Raw genomic sequence first — 26,508 nt, 5'->3', positions numbered from 1 at the left:
TCTTATGTGACAAGTAGCCGTGTAATAAGTGGGATAATGTAGAGACAGCCGGTAGTTATCGGGAAATAAGCCCCTTCAGTGTGATACAAGACCCTCCGCTTCACGTCATCTTACATATCTGTTCCTAAATAATAGGACCTTTTAAAGGACACCATCCCAGTGACAGCTTGTGTATAACTTTTTAGCAAAATTTGTGTATTCATGATTGTGTGTTTAAATATGCCTAATTAAAAGACACAGAGATGATTTAATTGAAATTAAAAACCAAAATTATTTGTTTATTAGAGGTAAGATTTACGGTAAGGCATGTTTTTCACACATGATATAATCTGATACAAATATTTGAGCAGACATTAACTGAAATGAGACCATCAAATTGTTTTCTAATGATATTTTTCATTTTCAGAGAATATGGAAAATTTAAGGTTTTCATGCTCTTTACTGTCTATAGACCATTTTGCAAGATGTAAACAACACTGGTCCAGAAGCACTTCCTGTTTCAGTTTTTTAACACTGAACAAAATAATAATATTTATATTAATTAGAACAAAATACAAGCAATATTTTTTTTTTAAACTGAATCAAAATGCAAAATAAATGTGAACTAAAAAAACTTAAAAACAACAGGAAGTGCTTCTGGACCTGTGTTGTTTACATCTTGAAAAATGGTCTATATAATTGTAGCATGTTTGTATTAGAGAACAGTGTCATATTTTCTGCAACCATTGTTATTGTGCAAGCGCAGTGTGCTGCCGTGCTGCCGTTTTGCTCGATTGCAGTTACAAGCTATCACCTCATCTGATTTCATGAAGCAGGCTGTGATTAGTTCTTGTTGGGAGGGCTGGCTCCCTTTTTTTCTCATGGACGAGTTAGTGTGGTGATATCATGGTGTGCGTGGCTTTGAATATAGAGTTGATTCTCTAAACACAGACTGGAGACTACAACACTTTCTTGGCGCAGCTTTTCTGTTCATTTTGACTGACACAATGTAGGTACAGCTGTAAGTCTATAAACACAATAAATCTATTGGAGAAAAATAACTAAGGTAATCAAATAACATTGTTTGCCAGGTTTTCATTAGCAGATTGTCTTGTGATATGTTGTCACATTTTTTTATCTACATGTTTTACAAAACATCAATATCAGAAAGTTGTATGTATTTAACGAGTTCGCTATTTCGTATAAATGTGTACAAAATTAATTGTACAAAAGTGTACCATTATTATAAAAACAATTGGCCAATGTCAAAGGGGCGAAAGCAAATCATACAAAAACATACAAATTTGGTCATACAAATTAAAACAAATTAGCCATCTCATAAAATCTGTAAATTGCCATGACATTGTGTTAGTGATGTCAGTACCCATGTTGGTGGTGAAATGTTCCTTAACTCTTTCCCCACCATTGACGAGTTATCTTATCAATAAGGGAAAACTTTTTCCTGTCAATGACGCTTCCCTGACGAGTTTTTACAGTAATCTATAATTCTACTATTATTCACTAGGTGGCACTTTTATTAATTTTTATTACACGGCTCTCTGGAATGCTTGATTCTGATTGGTCAGTTGAGACATTTGCAGGTTCGTTCTTTTCAAATAATAACCGCTCCAAAATAATAACGCATAGCCGGACTACTTGTACGAGTAAAATCGCTCCACGCCAATAAAGATCAATAAAGATTACTGTTTGGCGCCATCTTGTGACAAACTCGACAACCACGACAAGACACAGACAGCTACTGAGACTGAACTTGACAAAATAGAGCATGACAGCTACAAAGCCAACACACAAAAAAATACAGAATGGGCATTAAAACTTCTCAAAGACTGGCTAAAAGAGAAAAAATTGAGACAGACAAGTATGAAGCAGAGGATCTTATTACGATCATTTTATGCATCTGTGCAAAGTTTCGCGGAAGGATAAACATGTTAATTTAAAACAAATATGCCAATAAAATGTTTCAAATTCATATTCATGTCCGGTTTTTTTCTTATGTGGCAAGTAGCCGTGTAATAAGCAGGATAATGTAGAGGCGGCCGTTAGTTATTGGGAAATAAGCCCCTTCAGTGTGATACAAGATCCTCCGCTTCGCGTCGGGTCCTGATCACACTGTCGGGGCTTATTTCCCGATAACTACCGGCTGCCTCTACATTATCCCTTACATAACAACACTGAAGCATCAGCGAATCTACATTTTAAACTTATATAAAAGAGAACCAAAAAAGATAAGATGAAATTGATTTAAATTAATTAATTTTTTTTCCAATTTTGTTTATTTATTTGTTTGTTTGTTTAAAAGCAAAGGGGCTGTTCTTTTATTTTAAATATATTGTATGTTTATGTATTTATAAACGAAAATATTACTGAAAGGCATTTTGTGAAAAGTTTGTGAAAATCACAAAAAAATTATGGCTGGCAGGGAATGAGTTTACAAAAAAGGGTTATAGTGAACTAATGAGAAAGTTAAGAATTTAACCTATTTTGGATTGCAATTGCAAAAATATCTAATTATTTGTCCTCTTAAGGGTAATTTTTTTTATAATGTTAAATAAGTGTCATTGAAATGTGAAGTGCCTTCACTAAGCTCATTTGCTTAGTGCCCGTTAATGTTTAACAGCTCTGAAAATAGTGTTTGTTAGGTTAGGTTAGTTATCTGCCAGCAGTTCCTCTCCAGGGCTTTATCAGATAATGATGTGCATTTGACTGAAATAGGCTGCTTTATCTCTGTGACAGCCAGTTTCTTAAACCTGACATCTTTTCAAAACAGACTGGCATTTTTTTATACAGACATGTGTTTATAATGATGGAGAAAATTAAGTCTGTGCATCGCTCTTGTGGGTCTTGATCCATCATGAACGGGGAAATCAAAACGTCCTGATTAAATTTGCATTGGCGGCATCGGCTGTGCGTACAAATGGCGCAATTTAATATTTGATTTTGGCTGCTGTATGTGGACACTATTCTCTGGTTTCTTTCTTTCCCTTGCTCTCGCTACTCTCTCTCGCTCTCCTTCACTTTCTTTCTTTCTCTTTTCTTTTTTGGTTTCTTTCTTTCTTTCTGTCATGGCAACAGGTGTCTAGCTCTGGTTAGTTTAGTTTTGACTACAGCATGACCCTGCCTGTAAAAACCCAGTTAAAGTAATTTTACTGTGATTTACTGTATAATGTAAAGAACATTCCATGAAAATATTAATTAAATTAAATATGAATAATAATTATACATAATTTTGTAGTTAATAAACATTGTATTTGCATCTGTTATGTGACCTAAATCAAAATATTTATCACGTTGTGCCTTTCACAATTTGATGACCTATGGTCTTTGATTGTAAAGGTCACATATTATTAGATTCCAAACTGATACACACCAAACCTGAGCTGTTATTAGATCCCTCTCTCTACTCAAATCGGCTGTTTACAAAGAGAGAAGCTGACTCTCTCTGTAAATAGCAGATAAAAAGCTGATAAATAGCAGTAAAAGCTTGATGAACACAATTGAATTGTTTTTAAACTGACACAGCGCTTTAACGTATACACACACACACACATATATATATATATTTATGCATAGATGTTCTTTATTATCCCTGGCTTATGTCCCACATTATCTGGTCAGAGGTGCAAGATAGTTCTTTATTTTCAGAATTGATATAAAATGCTGAATCCATTTCTCACCTTGCATTCATTATTATCCACTTACTGAAATGAGCTGCAAACACATACACATACAGAAGTGGCTGTTAGAGTGGTTCTCCTGTAATTACGCCCCTCCTGCAAATGGCTTCTGGCTTAGAGTCAAGTTCTGTTGCTTTCTCTCTCGCTCCGTCTCTGTGATCCCCTCACTGATTTGATCAGAGTTCATGAAGCATTTTGTTTTCTCGTCTGGCTTTTTCTCTTTTTTATGGTTCCTTTTATCGCCTGTCTATTTTTTATTATGAAAAACCTTTGAAAGAAGCCGTCTCACATGCAGTCTGTTTCTTATGAAACACTCTGTTTAGCTGTTGTCAGTAGCAAATGAATGATGGAAATTGAGGATGTTTTTGCTTATGTTTAAAGAAATTGTGAGGAACCAGCTTTAACAGACCAAAGTAGGAAATATAGAATAGTCAGTGCAGACATATTTGGGGAAAATAAATGCATTATTGCACCCATATACTTAACATGGATGATTGCTGATTTTTTTCTGGATGTGCTATACTGACACTTTATGTTAATAATTGAAGTAATCTCATTATGCCATTAATTTTAGTCAGTTCTGGTAAAATAACTAATGGAGATACAATGCAAGTTATAGACGGTTTCAGCAGAAACAACAAAAACAAACGACTAAACGCAACTTCTGGTAGTCTTTCACATAGAATCAATAACAACAGAGTCCTTTAACAGGAGTTTATTTCTGATAACAAGGGAAAAAATGACAAGTTACCTTCGTTTATATATCACATCCAACGCTTATCAACAACTATAACATTGAGCTAACGTTACTGTGTAAAATTAATATTTCTCAGTGTTAGCTATGAGTGTAAGCTTCCTTGAAATCTTGCCTGGCTGCCAAACCTCTCTGCACAGTTGTCATCCATGCTCGTTGTTTCCTCTTGTCTTTAAAAAACCAAAACATTTTATTTTCAACAAGGTCAAAGAACAGTTTAGCCACTAGCCATGCCGATAAATAAATACAGACCGAAAGTTCAGTTTGGTTCAGGTGTGTAACAAGCGTCCAATGAAACCGTCTGTATTTGGCCACTGTCTCTTAAAAGGGAATGATGCCTGTATCCTCACTGCACTGTATTCATTATCTGTGTTTCTGTAATTGTGAGAAAACCCAAAGGTGTTTTTTCTCTGGTCATTACTTTTATGACCAACCAAAAATTTTACATAACTTGATTATTTACAACTGAAATTATATCACAACTAATGATTTCTCCTCTCTCTGCAGTGGTGTTTGTATGCTGTTCTCCTGATATTTTCCGTCAGCTGATGGTGAACTTTCACAGGGCAGGTTTGCCTAAGGAGGATTATGTCTTCTTCTACATTGACATCTTTGGACGCAGCTTGAAGTCCCATCCGTCCCAGCCATGGGCCAGAGGTGATGCAGATGATGTTCTTGCAAAGGAGGCCTTCCAGGTGATTTAAACCCTTTCTAAAATTTGAGAGAGTGAGAGACAAATTGTTATTAAGAAACAGATGGATTGAAATTGACATCTGTCATAGTTGTCATATCCAACCACTGGTGTGCTGTCATAAGTTATTACCAGGCCCAAATGGAATCCGCACCCGCAGATTTCCGCGGAAAACTCTGCGGATTTAATGCCCATCATTGATAAGCACACACACCCCGCGCTTGAGCATGTTTGTGACTAGTAACCGTCATTGATTGACAACAAGCACACATACAAAGCCTATCCCGCGGGTTTGGCAGCCGTCATTGACAAGTACATTAAAGGGATAGTTCACCCAAAAATGAAAATTCTGTCATCATTCACTCACTCTCATGTTGTTCAAACCCGCATAAATGTCTTTTTTTTGAAGAACACAAAACAAGATATTTTGATAAATGTTTGTAACCAAACCCTTCGTGGACCCCATTCACCTCCATAGTAAGAAAAAAATAATCCTATGAAAGTAAATGGGATCCACAAATGGTTTGGTTACAAAAATTTCTCAAAAAATCTTCTTTTGTGTTCATCAGAACAAAGAAATGTATACAGGTTTGTTACAACATGAGGGTGAGTAAATTATGACAAAATTTTCATCTCTTTAATCCTGTGTGTGCTGTTTGCTTTGACCGTTTTTAATGATAGAGAGCACGAACCATTAGATATTTGAGATTAAATAAAACAGAATGCTGAGTTAAGCAGATCTCACTTGACTCGACATTCAGCTTATGATAATTTCAAATCGGTTTACAAGACGAATGCTCTTGAACTGTGAAGTTTCGACTCAAAATATTTGTTATAAAAACTGTTATAGCAGAGATTCTCAACTCTGGCCCTCGAGATCCAATTTCCTGTTGAATTTTTAACTCTAACCCTGATCAAACACACCTGCCTGCAATTTTATGCTATTCCTGAAGACCTTGATTACCTTCCTCAGGTGTGTTTGATCAGTGCTGAGGCTAAACTGCTGGAAAGTGGATCTCGAGGGCCAGAGGTGTGGTATAACATGTCCAAAATGTCTCTGTTTTTATATGTGTACCTTTAAATGCAAATGAGCTACAGTTCCTCACTCCCTTACCAAATTCCTTTGAATACAGTCTGAGACAATAGTAAAATTAACCAGTCAGTCAGTGGCCGTGGGTGGGGCTTTGTTTGTGTGATGTCACATTAACAAGAGAATCCAACAGCATGTCTAATAAGACCAATGTTTGGTTTAATAGGGATTAAAAAGAAGTAGAGTGTGGATTAAATCCATTGTAGGATTGTTGTGTTCACACACTGCCAACACACATTTATGTCCAAACCATTACACCTTGTAAAAGTGAATTTTGCTTAATATTTGCCCTATATAATCAAATATCAAATATAATCGAAAAATTTCGCTAATCTCCTCCCGTTCTCAAAACGTCCTCTCTTTCCTTCCTGTTATGTGGAATGGCATGAGGGCAGAACTGTCAGAGACTGGATTTTGCCTGGGAAAAGATTAGCAGTTAACAACACGGCACAACTTGTAACGATCCAATCCGTTCTCAATGGGTATTGCTTGCTGTGTAGTAAAGAGGTTATGATTGCACAAGACAAGAAAGTATGCCTGATCATTACTTGCAAATAAACTCCAAAAGGGGCCAGGGCAAGGGTTTTGTTTGCGATAATAGCTTTTTGTACATTATGCAGTTTATTACACAACTACTTGCTAAATAAATAATAGTTTAAGGGAGAAAAAACTGATAAAAATACAGAGTTACTAAATTTTAATTAAACTTATTTAGCAGAAAACAGACTGCAGAATATTTGAAGGAACGTAAGCGTACAAGATAACAAGATTCAACATTACACATTTTAATAGTCTTTATGAACAATATATTTATTGTTTATTGTCTGACTAAAACAAAAATGTGGAGAAAAAAAAGCAGAATGATTTTAATAATTATAATTATTTTATAAATACAATTTAAATTTTTATGTATTGTTTTACTATGTTAATACTGGTCTGTATATTAATGTTTAAGTTTAAATATTTTGTGTGTTTAAAATTGTATTGTCTCTTAGAGTGTGAAGATTCTGACCTACCTGGAGCCTCAGAATCAAGAGTATAAAGAATTTGTCACTGATCTAAAATCAGATGCCAAAAGGATGTTTAACTTCACAGTGGAGGATTCACTGGTAAGAGAACTGTGTGTTTGTGTGTGTGTGTGTGTGTGTGTGTGTGTGTGTGTGCCACTTCATAATCTGCACAATTAATTTAATGTGTTAAATATTAGGATGAAATCATCAGTCTCTGTTCTTTAATTTTTAATTAAATTAAATTTGCTGACATTTTGCTGAAATTCTGCTATACTTTTTTTAATCTTCAGTGCCTTCTCTTGCAATTACCAGTTATATCATCCAATAAAATCTCCATGTACCTTTATTGCAGTCACATCTTCACAATGCTTGAAGATACTCACCCACGTCAAATTAAAAAAATACATATTTTTCTGCAGATGTGCGGTGCATGTGTTTACAGCCATTTCTATTATAGTCATCTATTCAGAGAAAGAACACAAGGTACAATAATGCAGGTCTAGACAGGTACTGTTACTCCTCCATCTATATGTGCTACTTTAGTAAAGGTCAAAAACAATTACTTATTTGTGTGTGTGTCTGAGGCTCAGAAGATGAATTTATGAATGCGCATTTTAGGTCAGAGAGATGTAAGCAGCAATTCAGTATCCATTGGCGGATTCTAAGGCATATATTTAGTTAAATGCCCCAAGGTGCCTTGCTATAAGAGCATGCATGGGGGATGTGTAGTGCGTCAGTTTATTAGTGCACGACATATTCTTTATGAATAGAGCACAATAACTAGGTTTAGAGAAAAGTTCAAGAAAAGTCACCATTCACTGTAATTTGTCAAGACACAGCAAAAAGAGAGAGAGAGAGTGGGAGAGAGATATCATGAAGAAAGAAATTAGGTTTCACTCAACTTAAGCTCTCCGTCATTGAAACTGAAAGCTGTGCAAGAATTCACGGTTAGACTTTATTTTAAGGCGTCACTGTTACAGTGTAATTACATATTTAAGTACTAAGTAATAATCATCAACAACATGTACTTACTGTAGGGTTGTGGTTAGGATAAGGGTTTGGTTTAGGATTAGTTGCATGTAATTATGCATAATTAATTGTTATTACTATAATAATTACATGTAACATGTGTAACAAAGACACCGTAAAATAAAGTGTTAGTGAAACACCAGAATGATCTGAATCAACCACTTCTGACACAGTCAGAATCAACACAATCTGCCAGAAAGCTCATAAGTTTATTTAAATGGATGTGCATTTATAAATGTTGAGATTTAAATAGAAATCAGAAGTACATTTGAAGTCATTTGAAGACAGGTATCCACACTGTATTCATTCATCCAGCCCTTTTCTAACAATAGTTCAATTATAAATGGATAAATGTCTTAATATGTGAGAAAAAGCAGCACAATTATGACAAAACATTTTTTTATATGTGACCCAGTCTGTAATAACCATACTACAGTTTCAAAATCAAATTCTAAGATAATGAGCATCAAAGTCTAATTTTAGCCATTCATTTCATTATGATTTCAATCTTTGATGTGACCTTATTCAATCAATATTAAAGATGTGAACAAAAATAAATTTGAAACACAAATTTTGATAAAACAAGCACATTTATTTTGTTGGCAGCCAACAATCATCCATGTGTAGCTATTTAAAAAAACTGCTAAAATTACGCTAACGTTACCAGTTTTCATATCCTAAGTGCTGAGGCAAGGCAAGGCAAGTTTATTTGTATAGCACATTTCATAACACAGAGTTCATTCAAAGTGCTTTACACATAAATGAGAAAACAATATATAAAAGAGAAAAAAGAAAATGTCACAATAAAAACAAAGATACATGAGAATTTAAAATAAAAATGAAAGAAAATAAATGTGATTTTAATAAAAACAGTTTAACGTGTTAAACAGAATTAAACAGCAGTAAAAGTGACTTGAGTTAAAAGTGCAGTCAGTGTGAAGCAGCACAGTGCTCATTCAGTAAATGCAGAGTTAAACAGATGTGTTTTTAATCTAAATTTAAAAGTGTTTACTGTTGAAGCACATCTGATCTCTTCTGGAAGCTGATTCCAGCTAGAGGTGGCATAATAACTAAATGCTGACGCACCTTGTTTTGAGTGGACCCTTGGTATTTATAACTGACCTGATCCTAATGATCTGAGTAATCTGTTAGGTTTATATTCAGTTAGCATATCTGTCATGTATTTGGGTCCTAAGCCATGAAGTGATATATAAACGAGTAACAATATTTTAAAATCTATTCTGAATGTAACAGGAAGCCAGTGTAATGACCTGCGTTCCTCTGTAGGGGTCCACCAGAATCACACCCAGTGATAATTAAAAGTGATTTAGCATGGGTAAAAGCTGAGGGGTTACACAGTGTTACAATTAACCCCACTGGGTCAAAATATTTTGAAGCCCACCAAAAAAATTGAACCCCTCTTTAAAAAAAATCCTATATGTTCCACTAGGTACAGATAGCTATACATTTGGTATATATTTGGTATACCAATATATATCTTTCAGGTACCAATATAAACTGTTTAGGTCCAAAGCTGTAGCTACTTTTTAAAAGGGTACCGCCTGAGTGACAGCTGGGTTACATATTTTGACCAATTTTTTTCTGACAGTGTACCTGATCTCTCATACACTTTTTATTTTATTTCTGGCTCATTATTGTGTAAAATGGCTTATTTTTACCTCATCCAAATGCCTATGGATAGATTGCATAGATTCATACTTGAGTTTATGAAACCATCTTTAAGAGCTCTTGCTCAGTTATGCAAGAAGTTGCATTGACTCAGTCTAACCGTGGATGACTTTTAAGTGAAAAGTACTATTCAAACCCCACGGCCAGCTTTTACCCATGCTAAATCACTTTTAATTACCACTGGGGTGTGATTCTGGTGGACCCCTACAGAGGAACGCAGTGGGGATTATCATAGACCAGGCAGTATAAGTGCATCTGATTGTCTTAATTTCTCTGAGACTCTGAATATCCCCTAAGCATTGTTTCTAACGAAATCTTAGATTGTCTTTGTCTAACGCTCTCAGGTGTTTATCGGAGTCCTTAGTCATTATAAAGTGCTTTCTCACCATCAGGTTCTTGTTACCAACCAGACCAGTTGACACGCTTATGGTTTCTTTCTTTGCTCTGTTGCTAAATTAACAGGATAAGAACGCTTGCACAAATTCCACTAACATCAAATCCTTCACAAACCAGAGATTTTTTCCTTTCAACGGTTCTGTTAGTTATTCACAGTATGAAATGTATTTATTTTACCCTAAATGTTGATAAATGTAGTTTGTAGTTTCTTCTGGTTGATTTAATGTATTTGTATCTTTGATTATTTCAGATGAACATCATCTCAGGTGGTTTCTACGATGGTCTGATGTTGTACTGCCACGCTTTAAATGAGTCTCTTTCAGAAGGACACGGCCGACCATCAGGAGAGTCTGTCACAAAGAAAATGTGGAACCGAACTTATTATGGTAAGCACATAGTTTAAATATACATAATATTTATTATCTTCACAAAAGCCCAATATGGTAGGCTACACTGTCAGAAAAAGTTAAATGGTCCATAGCTGTCACTGGGGTGGCACTGTACACTTTCAAAAAGTACAGATTTCTACCTGAAGGGGTCATATTAGTACCTCAGTTTGTACATTGTTAACAGTGCATGGAATGGTGCGCTGTGATTTGTTGACCGGATTTATTGCATTCTGCAAAAAAGGAGGAGTGGTGTTTAGCACTTTTTGGGAAAAAAGATGACAGAATAACATGGCGGATATTGGATTATGGTAAAATTAGGAATTTATTTTTTAATTCTGACCTGATACAATACTGATTTTGGCAGTAACTCATTTTGTTAAATGCCGTTTATTGCGTTTTGGAACCAAACTCTTCATATATAGCTCAAATTGAGTAAAGAGCGTTTTTTACAGCTTACCAGATTGTCCGACCTCCTCACTCACTTTCTTTTCAAAGTTCAGATTTTTCAACTCGTGCAAATTAGGCGAATCATGCGTTCCGCGTGTCAACACTCAATTCACATTGCGTTATTTGGGCAAATCGCACCGCGGATATCTATCGCATCTTTGCATTGACTTCACATGTAAATTAATCGCGCTTAACGCTTCATTCGCGCCTGGTGTGAATGCACCATTATATGTATCTCCTTAAACTTCTTTCAGTTTCTCTATTCACAACCGTTTTAAAATGTACCAACTACAAACAGCTTAGCTTTTATAAGGAGTCATCTCACTATGATGATGATGAGATATCCCTGGCAGGGTTTATTTCAGCTTTAATAACATGTTTCATGTGATGCTGATTCATCTTGATTAGAGAAGCTGTTAGATGCCGGAGAGTGAGTACATCTCAATGAATGGCCAACAAAGGCTTTTTTCTCCTCTCCTCTGCATAAATGTCTCTTTGGTCTAACACTCTGTTTCTAAGAAGACAGTTACGTTAATCTTGGTTTTCAACTCTCGGCAGGCTGATAGAGTAAATGGCTAAAGGTCAGACACTTTGAAAAGAAATATTGTTCAGTGTGTCATAAATGGATCCCTTTTGATTTTCTCATGCTGGTTGCGTTGTGCTTTGTGTGTTGTTATAAGTGGGTTCTGGCTTTGATGTGTTGGCCTTTGTGCGTGAGCTGTTATGCTGCTACAAGTTGATTGGTTTGTGTGTGTGTTGAGCTGAATGTCTGTTACAATGTGTGTCTTTTAGGCTACATGCGTGTTCAGCTTGGCACTTTCAGATGCATTAGAGAGAAAAAGAAATGGCTTTTGTCCATGCTAGTGTCTGTAGCTCAGTTTGAGAGTTGAGAGTTGCGTTAGGTTATGGGTTCGATCCATGGGAACACATGTAAAAAAATTCTATATATTATATATATAATTTCACTTTTAAATCACTTTGTATGAAATTATCTGTCAGATACCTAAATGTAAATGTGCCAAATCTAGTTTGTTTAGGCAGAATAATGTTACACTTTTTAATACAATGACACAAAAAGTGACTTCTCTTTGTGACATTTAGCTCCAGTCTCTAGGATATAAGGATATAGAATAGATGTAAGGATATATGAATAGGCCCAGCAGTACAACAGCTGACATTATAGTCCCTTTATATAGAAAAACGCTTCCCGCAGAGACTGATCCGGCGACGTACCTTCCAGAAATATGTGACTTAAGGTTCAAAAAGCATGTGTGCACAGCACACACACATACATGGAAATAAATGTAAAGGGAGACTTGTCTGTGCAGATGAAACTTAAAATAAATCAATAACAAATTTACCATTTATACACAAACTAGCTTCACATGATAACCTAAAGCTGCTGAGCTCTTTATGTAAGATGCATCTTTAGTTCTGTGTTATTTATGTCATTGTTTGAAATAGGTTGTGTGTGTAAATACTGTATGTAAACTGCAAAGTGTATTAAGTGAGCATTTGGGATGCTCTTCAGAGCTCGCAAAATTTTGAAATCCCTGGTAGCCCTTCCGGCAGGCACTCTTTCATTTTTGGTAGCCCGAAATGAATACGAGTAGCCCGAATAAAAAATACACTGTTTAATGTAGAATATTGATAAATCCTGGATTTCCATGTAAGCCAATATTCCTGCCCATCCCCGCTAACAATTTGGTTCCCAAAACCTTCCCTAGCCCTAACATTAATTTTTGGTTTCTAGAATGTTATTTTCAAAGGTTTTTGGTTAATAGCAAGGAATGTTTTCTTAAAGAAAATAAACATTCCCCTAATGTTATTTTAAGGTTATTTTAACGTTCCCCTTACGTTAGAATAATTGAATTGTTATATTACTGAAATATTAAATGTATTATAACACGGGTCCTTTTTAATATAATTTCATATAATAAAATACCTCAACACATCACACATTGTATTTAGATAACATGGTATTTTATCAAATATATAAACAACCAGTGACTTTAACACCATATAGAAGACTTAAAACAGATATTTATTAATAAGGAATAAACATTTAATTCCCTTTAGGTTAACAGATCTTACCAAAGCCGTTTATTTTCGCTAGAATAATGTTAGACTCTGAGGTAAAACAAAATGACAAATAAACATTATATTCACTTTAGGTAAAATATCTTACCACTGCTGTTTAGTCACCTATTAAAGCTTCTAAAATCATATTCTCTTAATAGCCTAGACGTGTCAAATCGATCGGAAATCACTCAAATCTATTTTCCTTCTCATATATTTAAGTTACTAACTGAAGAAAGAAAAAAGAAACGCTTAAACAATGTTAGTCTATGAGGTAAAAATGAAATAACGTTATTTTTTTTAAATGACTTGAGTTCGCGCTGAGCACAAGAGCAAGCAGGTGCTTACGTGAGGATAATGACTGACAAGAGGACGCCGGAATACATACAATATAATTACCTAACTAAATCTGAGACAAAGCAAAAACATTAAAATATTATTTCCTCCCCAAGATAGCTTGACGGGCAGGGCGGAGATACATTTTGGTAGCCCGACAGGAATTCACAATAGCCCCAGGACGTCGGGCTAGCGATTTTGTGAGCCCTGCTCTTATTCCTCTGTCATATTTATTCAGTACCTGAAAAGTGCTCTTGAAAATTCAGATTTTGTCGCATATTCTTGCCCATCTTGCCATGACGTCATAAGGCAGAAACTAATTACATTTATGGCAATATCCATTTACATACAAAATGGCACAAACTATATACAGTGGCAAGAAAAAGTATGTGAACCCTTAGGAATTAGCTGATTTTCTACATTGATTTGCCATAAAAAGTGATCTGATTCACAACAATAGACAAACACAATGTGCATAAGCTGACAACTAACAAATATTCTAGTATCTTGTGTACTTTTTGAAAACACCCATTAAACATTCACAGTGCTGGAGAAAAATGTAAGCGAGCTAATTTGTGTTTGAAGCTGGTTTGGTTTAGTGCTACTTTGATTAAATAAAAGACACTCAAACATTTTAAGATTCTGTCCTTAAAGGAATAGTCTACCCTTTTGCCATATTAAACTATGTTATTACCTCAACCTAGACAAATTAATACATACCTATATTTTTTTCAATGCGTGCACTGTACAGCGTGTTGTGAATGTGTTAGCATTTAGCCTAGCCCCATTCATTCCTATGGTACCAAAAAAAGTTTTATTTTGTGGCACCATACTTACTGGTATAACTCCTCATGTAACAGTCTTTAAATAGGGAAAACACGGAAGTGTTTGGTGGCTTCCCTGTTTGGTACCATAGGAATGAATGGGGCTAGGCTAACTGCTAACACATTCACAACACGCTGTACAGTGAACGCATTGAAAAAAGATAGGTATGTATTAATTGGTCTAGGTTGAGGTAATAACATAGTTTAATATGGTAAAAGGGTAGACTATTCCTTTAAGAAGCATCATCTCTTATGAAGCATGCCTCGCAAGACGGAGGTCTCTAAAGCAGTGTTTCTGAGATGATGCCAGGGGGCCCCAGTTTAATTACATTTTATAAAATACATTTATTTATCATAAATTCTGTGTTATTAAACCTGTTATTAAACCTAAGAACACCAATGTATAATTTAATGTTTTGGAATATTTTATATCATACATTTTTCTTGGGGGGGGCATGAATGGATGCACCATACACAAGGGGGGACGCACACTGAAAAAGTTTGAGAACCACTGCTCTAAAGATATCCAATCAAGAGTTTTTGCACTCCATAAGGCTGAAAAGGGATACAAAACAATCTTAAAATGTTAAGACACCCATCAGTTGACAGTTAGACAAATTGTCTATAAATGGAGACAGTTTAATACTGTAGTAACTCTTCCTAGAAGTGGTCTCCCGAGCCATGATCACTCAATGCAGTAAAGAAGAACTCACGAGTAACAGCTAAAGGCTTGAAGACATCATTGGAACTGGCACACATCACTGTTCATGAGTCTACCATATTTAAGTCTCTGAACAGTCACAGTGTCTATGGCAGAACACCATGGAGAAAGCCGCTGCTGTGAGCCTGAAGTTTGCCAAAGAGCACCTTGGCAAACCCAAGTGTTACTGGGAAAATATTTAATGGACTGATGAAACAAAAGTTGAATTGTTCGGGAAGATTACTATGGCGCAAAAAGGGCACAGCTTACCAACATCAAAACATCATCCCAACAGTGAACTATGGTGGAGGGAGCATCATGATTTGGGCATGCTTTGCTGCCTCAGGGCCTGGACCACTTGCCATCATCAAGGGGCAAATGAATTCCCAACTTTAACTAAATATCCTACAGGATAATGTCAGGGTGGCTGTCCGCCAGTTGAAGCTCAGTAGAAGTTGGTTGTCGCAGCAGGACAAAGACCTTAAGCATCAAAGTAAATCCACCAGAGACTGGCTTAAGAAAAACAAAATGCACTATTTGTAGTAGCTTAGTCAGAACTTAACCTCATAGAGATGCTGTGGAATGACCTTAAGAAAGCAGTTCACACTGTAGAAGATGAAGCGGTTTTGTAAGGGGAATGGGCAAAAATTCCTTCTGGACGATGTGCAGGTCTGATTCAGAACTAATGAAAGCGCTTGCTTGAAGTAATTGCGACCAAAGGATGTTCAACAAGCGATTATAACCAAGGATTTACTTACATTTTCCTCCAGCACTGTGAATGATTAATTTAAAAAAAGACAAGAAACTAGAATTATTTTTGTGTTTTCAGCTTATACACATTGTGTTTGTCTATTGTTGTGACCTAGTTGAGGATCAGATCACATTTAATGGCAAATCACTGTAGAAAACAGTTCATTCCTAGGGGTTCACATACAGTGGAAAGAAAAAGTATGTTAAATATTGTCAGAGTAATGGATCCATTAAACTGCTAAAATAGTGGTGGCTATTGACATACTGGTGCTCTCTCTCCTCTTCTCTATCTCCGCCTCTTTTTTCCTTCCTCTCTATAATGGACCTTTGATTCGCACATCTGTTCTATCTCTGTCAGTTCACCTGTTCCTCCCTGGCCCTCTTTTCCATCACCTCTACACTGTAAAAAAAAATTCTGTAGAAATTGCAGCTGGGTTGCCGGTAACTTACCATAGATTTAAATTTATGTTTTTTACTTGCAACATTTTGTTCAAAGTTAAATGAACATTAAACATTTACAAGTCTTTGTCTTTACAGAGTAAACTAAAAAAAACAGCATCAAGCAAAACATTCTGGGAAACAAAATCTGAAGCAAAAAACAGAAAAAGGTTGATGATGATTTCTGGTTCCCAGAATGCTTTGCATGAGGCTGTTATTGTATAGTTTTATTCTGTAAAGATAAAGACTTGTTAATATTTAAAATTTATTTAACTTTGAACAAACTCTTGATAACATAAATGTAAATCTACTGTAAATTACCGGCAACACAGCTGCAATAACATTGTAATTTTTACGGAATTTTTTTACAGTGTACTTTTTATCTTTCTGTTCTTCATTGGATACATTTTGTAATCTCCTTGTTTATCCCCTATATTAACGTTTCTCTCAGGTGATCTGAAGTGTTCAGTTTATTATGCTTTCTTTAATGACACGGATTTATTTGAATAAAATGAATAATCCTATTCATACTAATAGCGAAATATCTCTTAAAAAGAGCTGTTTATTTAGTGTGTATAGTGTGTGTGTGTGTGTGTGTGTGTGTGTGTGTGTGTGTAAGTACATTAATTTATGCGCATTCGTCTGCAGTAAAAAGAAGTGTTCATAAGTCTATTCATATTTACCAGCATGTATTGATTTAATCTCCGGAAAAATTTGAGCTTATTCACAGCATTTATATTAGCCTCCCCCAACAGTTAAATAGCTGTATTGTTTTGGATCCAGCTCATAGTTATATCCTGTTATCCTGCCTCATAAAGCTACAAATCTTAACATGAAATCTCTGAATAGATGAAAGAACAGAATGTTCTAGACTCTAGTAGAAAAGGAAACCCACTTCGCATTTTACTCCTAAAACCATTTATTCTCTCTATTGTAAAGATATGAAATCCTTTTCAAATGGATCCATTGAGTGCATACTCCTCTTACAGTTTATTGAGCAGCTGGTGGACTAACCTAAAGTAAAGAGATATCTGCCTATTGAAACTTACTAAATTATTATATACAACTATGGTCTGCTATAAAGAACTACACTTTTAGTTTTACAATATTACATTTGCCAGTAGTTAATGTAAAATGTGTACATTTGTATTTTACCATCAAACCATCATATTATAGATAAAACAATGCATCCATAAGCACATACTGCTACTGCCTACATTTTTGAACACACACACACACATACTTTTTAGCACTTTGCAAAGTACTAAAAAGTTACAAAATGTTGTAACAGTAAAAGTAACTTTTTTAGCCACAAAAGTCATAACCTTTCATGTTCAGTACATTTGCAGATCTCTTATTATACAGAGACACAGTACAGTAAACTGAAAGGCAGTGATTCATACAGCCTTTCTATATAGCGTCTCTGTTTTTAGCCTTATTTCCATTATTGCTTCTTCTCAGAGTGATTTAATGGACAGAAGTGACTTATATGTATGCAGTCTTTCTTTTCATGAATGCTTATACAAATGTATATGAATTTTTTGATCTAAGATATCTCGATTCTGAACACATACAGACATATGGATTATGAAAGAATTCTCAAAGTCTCTTTTATCATAAACCCTTTCAACGTGTGTGCAGCAGGCACGTATTTTAACAAACGCATGATGCACATGGTTCACATGACGCAACGAACACAAATAATTTGAAATGATGAGCAACACACATGACACTCCGAACACACATTTTGAATTTGCGCCTCCCGGAAGAGAAGTCACTCACTACAGTGTTTCCCATACGTTGATTTACTCGTGGCGCACCGCCACAGAATCTGCGCTGGCCGCCACAAATAGATTTTTCATGATCCCGATTTACATTTATATTTTACTGTTTAAAAACGTCTTAATTCATTGTTGCAAGAACCCACCGCGCCCTCCCTTTCTATGTTGCATGCAGCGCACGCCTCTCTCTCTCTCTCTCTCTCTCTCTCTCTCACATGAGCGTGAAAAGTTGGCGGTGTTTCAATGTCCGTTCCTCTGTATACTTTCTTTTTCGCGTAAACGTCAACAGTCACAGATTTTACTGACAGAGAAGACGGCGATGACTTGACGAAAGGTTAGCATTAGTGTTTCCCACACACACCCGTTCTCTCACTCTCTATAATGCGATATGCCTGCGCACGTGTTTTGTAGTAACTTTGTGCAACAGTTACTGTGTATTCTCTCATATTTCTGAATTTGCACCCAATTGTCTGCGCTATACGCGACAATAAAACTCGCATTTAAATAAAAAGGGGCTCATAAGAAGACATTGATGAGAAGAGCAACAGCAGTAAGACTTAAATGTAAATGTATGGTGATTTATATACCAGCTGTAAACATACACATACGTTTCGTAATTTCCTGTTATTTTGCGGATTTCTTTCATATATAAAAGCGCTTAAGCATTTACTTGTATTCTAGGCGAAAAAACAAGTCAGTGGCAAGTCAGTTCCTGAATAACACGACACAAACTTTAAAAAGTCAAATTCACTTCTCAGAGGCACAGAACTGTTCCTGAAACTGATGTTCTCCCCAAACTGAAATTAAACACAGTGTTTCGAGTTTTTCTCATCTGTGTCATGTTGATATCAAGAAGCAACGTGCACATGACGACGAGAGAGGTGACCTGCTGCGCAATCGAGTTACCCCTCCCACTTCTGAATGTTTAACTGATATTTTCTAACCGAGATTTCTAATCCCGTCCGAATTGACCATCAATATTACAGACGTCCTGTGGTAAAATTACATTACGCCATCTACAACCGTAAAACTAATCCCATCCGAATAGTGCTATAGTCTGCTCATTTTATGTCTGACAACAGAACTGATAATATGTAAATAATAGCAATCAGTTGTGTTAAAATGCAATATAACGTGACAGATCAAAGAGTAGAAGTGAAACATATTTCAGGTGCCAACACTCGATCAAACCGGATCAAACGTAAACACGTGATGACGTCACATATATGCTAATTAGAGTGTGACGTCATCACCGCCACAAGTCTCTCAAAATCCTGTGGGAAACACTGCACTAGCCGCCATTGGTGCCCATTCCTTTTATAAAAGCTAACTTCTGTTTTAAACCTGTCATTATCACATGTGAGATGAGGACATCGCTCTAACTTTCTTTAGTACAGCTTTGACATTTCCATTTTGATAATGGTTAAGCTTTTCATATCAGTCTAAATGTCATTGTGTGTTTCATTTGAGCTGGGCACAGCCTCTATCTGTAGCCCATTTAAGGAGGTGATTGGCCTTCACAGGAAATTACAACCAACCTCCAACCCCCAATGGGAAATGGGACCATTGGGCCAAATCTAAAGCTTTCAAGAGTCTCAATCAGATTCGATCAAACCTTCACATTAATTCCCACTGTGAATGGATTGATTTGCGGTGTGATTGTTGTGATTATAATCATTATGAGTACTGGGTGTAACAAAGTGGTTGATACGCAGTGTTAATGTGCGCGAGGGCACAATCACATTTAATGATTATCCGAATTATTACCCAAACACGGTTTGATCTTTACTGCATTTGTACTTCTGTTTCTCTGATGTCTTCTTACAGTGTGTTCTTTTGAGATACCTTAAATCATCGGATTCAATGTAAGGAATAGCCAAGTTGCTCAAAACCCTGGAACTGGTTAAATGGTCTACAAAGCACTTTATCACTGCTAATGTTATGTAGTGACTTTCTCTCTCTTTTCCCCAGGTGTTACTGGTCTGGTGCAAGTTGATGAGAATGGAGACAGAGAGACTGATTTTGCCCTGTGGGACATGAATGATACTAACAGTGGCAACTTTCAGGTCAGTGATACAGTAGTCTCACACACACACACACACACACACACACACACACACACACACACACACACACACACACACACACACACCTTTCTCACCTGTCTCACACCTCTTAGTTTCATAATAAGGCATCATGCAAGGTTTCAGAAGGTTATTCTAGGCACAAAAAATCTTTTTTACAACATAAGTTAAAGTAGTATAGTGATGTTTTTGATGTTTTGCATATTAGTCGGTGGTACATCCCTTCCCCCCCCACAAAAAACGTGTTGCATAAATCAATTTTAAACTTAAAACTTGTATTAAACACATATTGAAGAGCACCTATTTCATTGCTAAAAACAACGTTATTTTGTGTATTTGGTATAATACAATGTGTTCAGGTGGTTTATGGTTAAAAAACACATTAGTTTTCACATACCGTACATTTTTGTAGCTCCAGATTTCACTCTCTTCCTGAAACGCACAGATTTGAAAAGCTCTGTGTCCCTGATTGGCCAGCTAATCTGTACGTTGTGATTGGCCTGAATACCTCTGACGTCAGCAGGAAATGTGACGCTCCTTACCATGTTTGAAAGATTTGGTTGCTAACAGGAGTTAACTTACAGGCTGCGAGTCCGAAGCGGGAGGAATTATGATAATGTCGGTCTTGTCTTCTACATCACCAATCTCAGGAAGTAACTGTTGCCTACAATCCGTGTGTTTGTTGTAGTCCAAGAAAAGAGATTTACGTTGAGACAATAACTCGCGTCATCGTTTACTTTGTACCTTTTGCATATCGTTAACATGTACTAATACACACTAACACACCAAAGGAAATGTAAAAACGTGAATCAGACAATAGGTGCTCTTATAAATTATACAATGTAGTGAGAGAGAGTGCAGGGTGGAGAGAGGGGTACAAGTTAGGCAAAGGACCTCCAGGAGGGATTCGAAATCGGGTCACCGAAAGTGCGACTGAACTATATGTCACTCAGAGCACTGCCCACCACACTATCGGCTCTGACAACCATATTTTTCTGATGTTTAATTACACAGAATTTTGGATAAATTAATTTTTATAAAATGTCATACAACTGGGCTCCCCTGGCACCATCACCCCCCCTGACGTAAGTATACCTGAGTTCAAATCTGTATCTAATATATAATTAAAATAAAAGAAATGCAAAATTGTTGCTGAACTTGATCATCAACCGATCACCTCGCATTTTCATTAAATGAAAAGAACAACTTTGACATTTTGATAATAACTTGTTTTGAAAAGACACTTAATTTTGGAGCTGCATGGGGGTGCGTAAATAAAACTTTTTAGTTTATAGAAAACATTTTTACCTTTAGTAAAAGTCGCTCATTTAAAATTTATTATAAAATATGCAAATAATAGTTCTATTATTTTTTGAAAGCTGCAAAATGTGCTTTATTCAGAGGTCTGAGGATGCATGTGCCCTCTCAGTTTGACTGGGGATTATGCTTCTGCTGTTAGAAATACACTGATGAAATGCAATCTCAGTTTTCTACTGCTGCAGATATGCAACTGTTTTGCCTTTGTTATGGGCAAATGAAATAGAAAATACCACCTGAATCTCACAAACAAGTGGCAGATTGGTGACATTATTTCAAATCAGAGCGCACACACACAGTCTGAAAGACACTTGATTGGTAATTAGAAAGCCAAGCTATAGGAACATTAATTATAAGACACTTATTCAGTCAGGAATGGATTTTGTTTGTATGCGTGTGTGAATGTGTGTGTGTCCATGTGTGTATCAGAGAAATTCTGAATGGATATTAAATAAATCAGCTGGTGTTTGAAAGAGTTTAGCTATTTGCTCTCATATATTTTAATTTTGTGGAACAGATCGTGGCCGTGTATAATGGCACTCAAAAGCAGATGAAGATTCTGCCTGGGAAAAGCATCCAGTGGCCTGGTGGTGACATTCCATTGGATGTTCCCCTTTGCGGGTTTAAGAATGAAAACCCAGCCTGTCTAGCACGTGGGTATCGTACAATAGGTCTGCATCTAGCAAGGTCCAAGCTTAGACACTTATCACTCCCTTTCACTTTCTTTTTTTGTAGGAACCATTGCAATGCATCAGATGATATCCATTGTGATCTTTTTCATCCTTGTCATTATCTTCACTGTGACTGTGTTTATATACAGGTGAGAACCTGATTGATCATTTATAAACTCGAACTATCTAAACACTTGAGTGTCAATGTAAACACACACATGCATGTACACACAGAAAGCTGAAGCTAGAGAAGGAGCTGGTGGCTCAGTTATGGAGAATCGCTTGGGAAGACATTCACATGAGCAATCTGGAAAAGGCCATGAGGAGCGCTGGCAGCAAACTCACACTGTCTCTGGTACCACACACACACACACACACACACACACACACACACACACACACACACACACACACACACACACAAACACATGCTTTCAGATATCTTCTTTTTCTCTCATCTGATCTCTTTTCATCTCCTTTTCTTTCTTTATCTATGCTCCTCCTCTCTGTTTTCTTCGGCTCTTCTCTGCTCTCCTCTTCTCTGATCTCTCCTCTCATCTTCTCCCATCCTCTCATCTCATATAATCTCCTGTGCAGCTCTCTGGCTTTTTATTGTTTTTGTATATTATTACAGTCATCTTTACTAAATGTTCAATAATTTATTTCACTCTTACAGAGAGGTTCGAACTATGGATCTCTGCTGACAGCTGATGGTAATTTCCAGGTGTTTGCTAAGACTGGCTATTTTAAGGTATCATGTTTGCATAAATAAAAACTTCCACAAAATGTATATAATCTACCTTAGAGCAAACATACAACATTTGTGTGTGTGCGTGTGTGTGTTTGTGTGTGTGTGTGTGTGTGTGTGTGTGTGTGTGTGTGTGTGTGTGTGTGTGTGTGTGTGTGTGTGTGTGTGTATATTATGTCCCCAGGGAAATATCGTGGCCATTAAATATATCAACAGAAAGCGCATCGAGTTAACCAGGAAAGTGTTGTTTGAACTGAAACATGTGAGTGTGATGTTTGTTTACTCGTGAAAATAAATCAACTTATCGCTGAAAAATATTATATATATCTTTACAAACTACTAATGTATGTGGTTTAAATGTCTTTAAAGATCTTAAACATAGCCTGTGTCTGTTCTTCAGATGAGAGACGTGCAGAATGAGCATTTGACCCGTTTTATTGGTGCCTGCATCGACCCACCCAATATCTGTATCATCACAGAATATTGCCCTCGTGGCAGCCTGCAGGTACTGAACACACACAAACTCACAGTCTATGTACACATTCAATCCTACATTTAAAAACACAGACAGCTATTAGAAATAAAGAAAATATAAATACATATGAATGACAGTGAACCCAAAAATATTTGGCCAGTTAAGGCATATTCAACAATCAAACCAACTTTTCTTTTTTCCCTTTTTTTATCGTTTTACTATTTTAAACATTTTTTAAATTGTATTGCAGAAGAGTATTTGTGCTTGTGATATCTTTCTTTAACGGAAATTCTTTTATCTAATGCACTGACATTTATACATTTGAAGTCTTAGTTAAGTGTCCAAATATATTTGATATATGTGATCATGTCTATGAACTGCAAGCTAAAGTCTCTTAGAGGCGGTTTCCTGGACAGGGCGTATCAAAGTCCCAGGGCCCTATTTTAACGATCTAAGCGCATTGTCTAAAGCGCACAGCGCAACATCTAAATGGGCGTGTCCGAATCCACTTTTGCTAATTTAACGACGGGAAAAATGGATTTTGCGCCGAGCGCATGGTCGAAAAGGGTAGGTCCTATTGTAATGGGAGTATTTTGGGCGTAACGTGCAATAAACCAATGAGAGTCTCTGCTCTCATCCCCTTTAAAAGCTAGTTGCGCTGGCGTTATGTCTAATCCCTATTTAGATGACGGACTTTGTAAACTGAAAAAATAAGCGGAGGAAGAAGATCCCCAGTTTAAGATTAATGTTAAATAATTGTGTTGTTTTTCACTTGTATTGAAATTGTTATTTTTTTATCAAAACCTTTAAAACCCGTTTTCTTTTAGTCATGGAAGTAAAAAGCAGGCTTGTAATTGCTTTTAATGTATGGCTATCCAATATCATCAAAAAATTATTTACAAGCATGTAAGATAAGGTTTGTACTCTAAAAATACTTTATTTGTAATAAACAGGAGATAAAGAATTTACAAACGGCTCTCCTCACGTTTCAGCACTTTGGACAGCGTTTTTTTTTTAGCAAAGAGTTTTTTTAAGCATTACTTAAAAATGTTTCTCATCTCACCATATCCACAGGTACAGAGTCATCATAGACAATAAATCCGTGAGGTAGCATTAAAAAAAAAACATTTAAAAACAGACGCATTTGTTTAAAGCAAAGCATTTATTTACTTAGCAGGCTGCAGGTGAAGCAGCTCTTTGCGCCTTCTAACGTCTCATAATCTGTCCTCATTTATGTCCAAGAGATTCAATAATAATCTTTTACATTCAATCCTTTAATCTTTCATATTTAAAAGCATTTTTGTGCTGCTGCGCATTATGTACCTTGTGATAAGCAAACCCGCGTTGTCCTCCCGTGTTTAGGCGCATTTTACTAATGCGCTCTTTAAATAACATAAAACACATTGCGCCATTGACTTTAGACTTTAGACCAGGTTTTTGTTGGTCAATGGCGTAGTCTATTTTAGTTGCCTCAAAATAGCAACGCGCCAACAATGCGCCTGAACACACCTCGTTTTCAGACCAGAACGCCCATGGGCGCAAAAGGGGGCGCAAATGCAATTGCTATTTAAACAACGCGGCGCTAAACGTGAAAATTAGGGTGGAAACTAGCGAAAGACACTTGCGTCGCGCATTGCGCTGCATTGCGCCGGGTGTAAGATAGAGCCCCCAGACTTAAATGCATGTTTGAGTTGTCCTACACTGTAAAACATTTCTGTAGAAATTACAGTATTACTGGGTATTACTGGCAACTAGCTGCCAGTAACTTACTGTAGATTTTACATTTATGTTATTTACTGGCAACATTTTGTTCAAAGTTAAATGAACATGAAACATTTTCAGACTTTATCTTCTACAGTAAGTTACTGGCAACCAGCTGCAAAATTACAGCAAATATTTTACAGTGTAATTTTAAAACATCTTATATAAAGTGCCACTGTTTGGTCTTAAGATGCACACAAGTAATGTTTTTTGTGAGGTATGTTTGTAAAAGCTACATAAATGTCCTAATATAACTAATCCCTAGTCCTGGATTAATCTAAATCCTGTTTGGGAAACTGCCCCTTAATGTAATTATGAGTCTGATTTTACTACGGTAATTAAATTCACTTTAATTTCAATTTTTTACATTGCCTTACTCTGTCAATATAAATAAGATATCAATGTTAAATTTTCAAAGAAAGTTCTCTACATGATGTAGGATGATTTTATGTAGAAAACAGTACATCACAATAAAATGACTTAAGCTGGGCCACAGACTGGGTCACAAATGTGTGCATTTACTTCTAATGTGACTTATTTTCTTTTTTCTTTTGCCTCTGTGGACAGGACATATTAGAAAACGAAAGTATCACCCTTGACTGGATGTTCAAATATTCACTAATCAGTGACATAGTGAAGGTAGCCATTGTTCTTTAAACAGGAAATGTTGTATTTGTTGTCTAATTTTGTGTTCCTTTCAAAAGTGATAATATCCATTTTCTATTCTTGCTTTCTTATATTGTTTTTTTCTTAACTATCTCTCTTTCTCACTCTAAATGATTTTTCATTTGTCTCCCTGCAGGGCATGGCTTTCCTCCACAACAGTGTGATTGTATCCCATGGCAACCTGAAGTCGTCTAACTGTGTGGTGGACAATCGTTTTGTGCTAAAGATCACAGACTACGGGCTGTCCAGCATCAGGACAGAGTCGGACACAGAGGACACCCACTCTTATTTTGCACGTCAGTCATGTGACCTTTTAAACTGCTTCATAAATTCAATACACACACATACTGCACAAACCTCAGTCAACATCTTAGTTCACTGTCAGTTTGTTGTGTCTGCATCTGCATACGCCCATGCGTAGGTAAGCTGTGTATGGCTCCAGAGTTGCTGAGAATGGAGCCCTTTCCTCCAGGAGGCACGCAGAAAGGTGACGTCTATAGTTTTGGCATCATCCTTCAAGAGGTGGCGCTGCGTAGAGGAGTCTTTTACTTGGAGGGAGAATCGATCAGCCCAAAAGGTTAAGAATTAAATCCTACTGTTATGTCTGCTTCAACCTACAGGTGAAGAATAATGAAAGGGTCTATTGAAGAAATTTTTTTTATATGCCATTCAATTTAATGTATTATCTTTTCTGTGTCTCTTATGGGAA

The 26,508-nt window shown here is 36.3% G+C and overlaps 1 protein-coding gene across 1 annotated transcript in view; it reads left to right on the top strand.

Moving 5' to 3' along the window:
- Positions 1–26,508, top strand: part of npr1b (natriuretic peptide receptor 1b) — a 52,769-nt gene that overhangs the window by 12,373 nt on the left and 13,888 nt on the right. The window contains exons 3-15 of the mRNA XM_065298158.2: positions 4,936–5,123; positions 7,205–7,318; positions 10,584–10,719; positions 20,049–20,143; positions 21,996–22,131; positions 22,214–22,298; positions 22,384–22,504; positions 22,826–22,900; positions 23,082–23,159; positions 23,298–23,402; positions 25,701–25,772; positions 25,936–26,095; positions 26,221–26,376. Of these exons, the coding sequence (XP_065154230.1) occupies positions 4,936–5,123; positions 7,205–7,318; positions 10,584–10,719; positions 20,049–20,143; positions 21,996–22,131; positions 22,214–22,298; positions 22,384–22,504; positions 22,826–22,900; positions 23,082–23,159; positions 23,298–23,402; positions 25,701–25,772; positions 25,936–26,095; positions 26,221–26,376 (1,521 nt within the window). The remainder of the gene's footprint in view (positions 1–4,935; positions 5,124–7,204; positions 7,319–10,583; positions 10,720–20,048; positions 20,144–21,995; positions 22,132–22,213; positions 22,299–22,383; positions 22,505–22,825; positions 22,901–23,081; positions 23,160–23,297; positions 23,403–25,700; positions 25,773–25,935; positions 26,096–26,220; positions 26,377–26,508) is intronic.

This window comes from Paramisgurnus dabryanus, chromosome 13, assembly GCF_030506205.2.
Source record: "Paramisgurnus dabryanus chromosome 13, PD_genome_1.1, whole genome shotgun sequence".
Classification (NCBI taxonomy): Eukaryota; Metazoa; Chordata; class Actinopteri; order Cypriniformes; family Cobitidae; genus Paramisgurnus; species Paramisgurnus dabryanus.
This window is presented reverse-complemented; position numbering and strand designations above follow the sequence as displayed.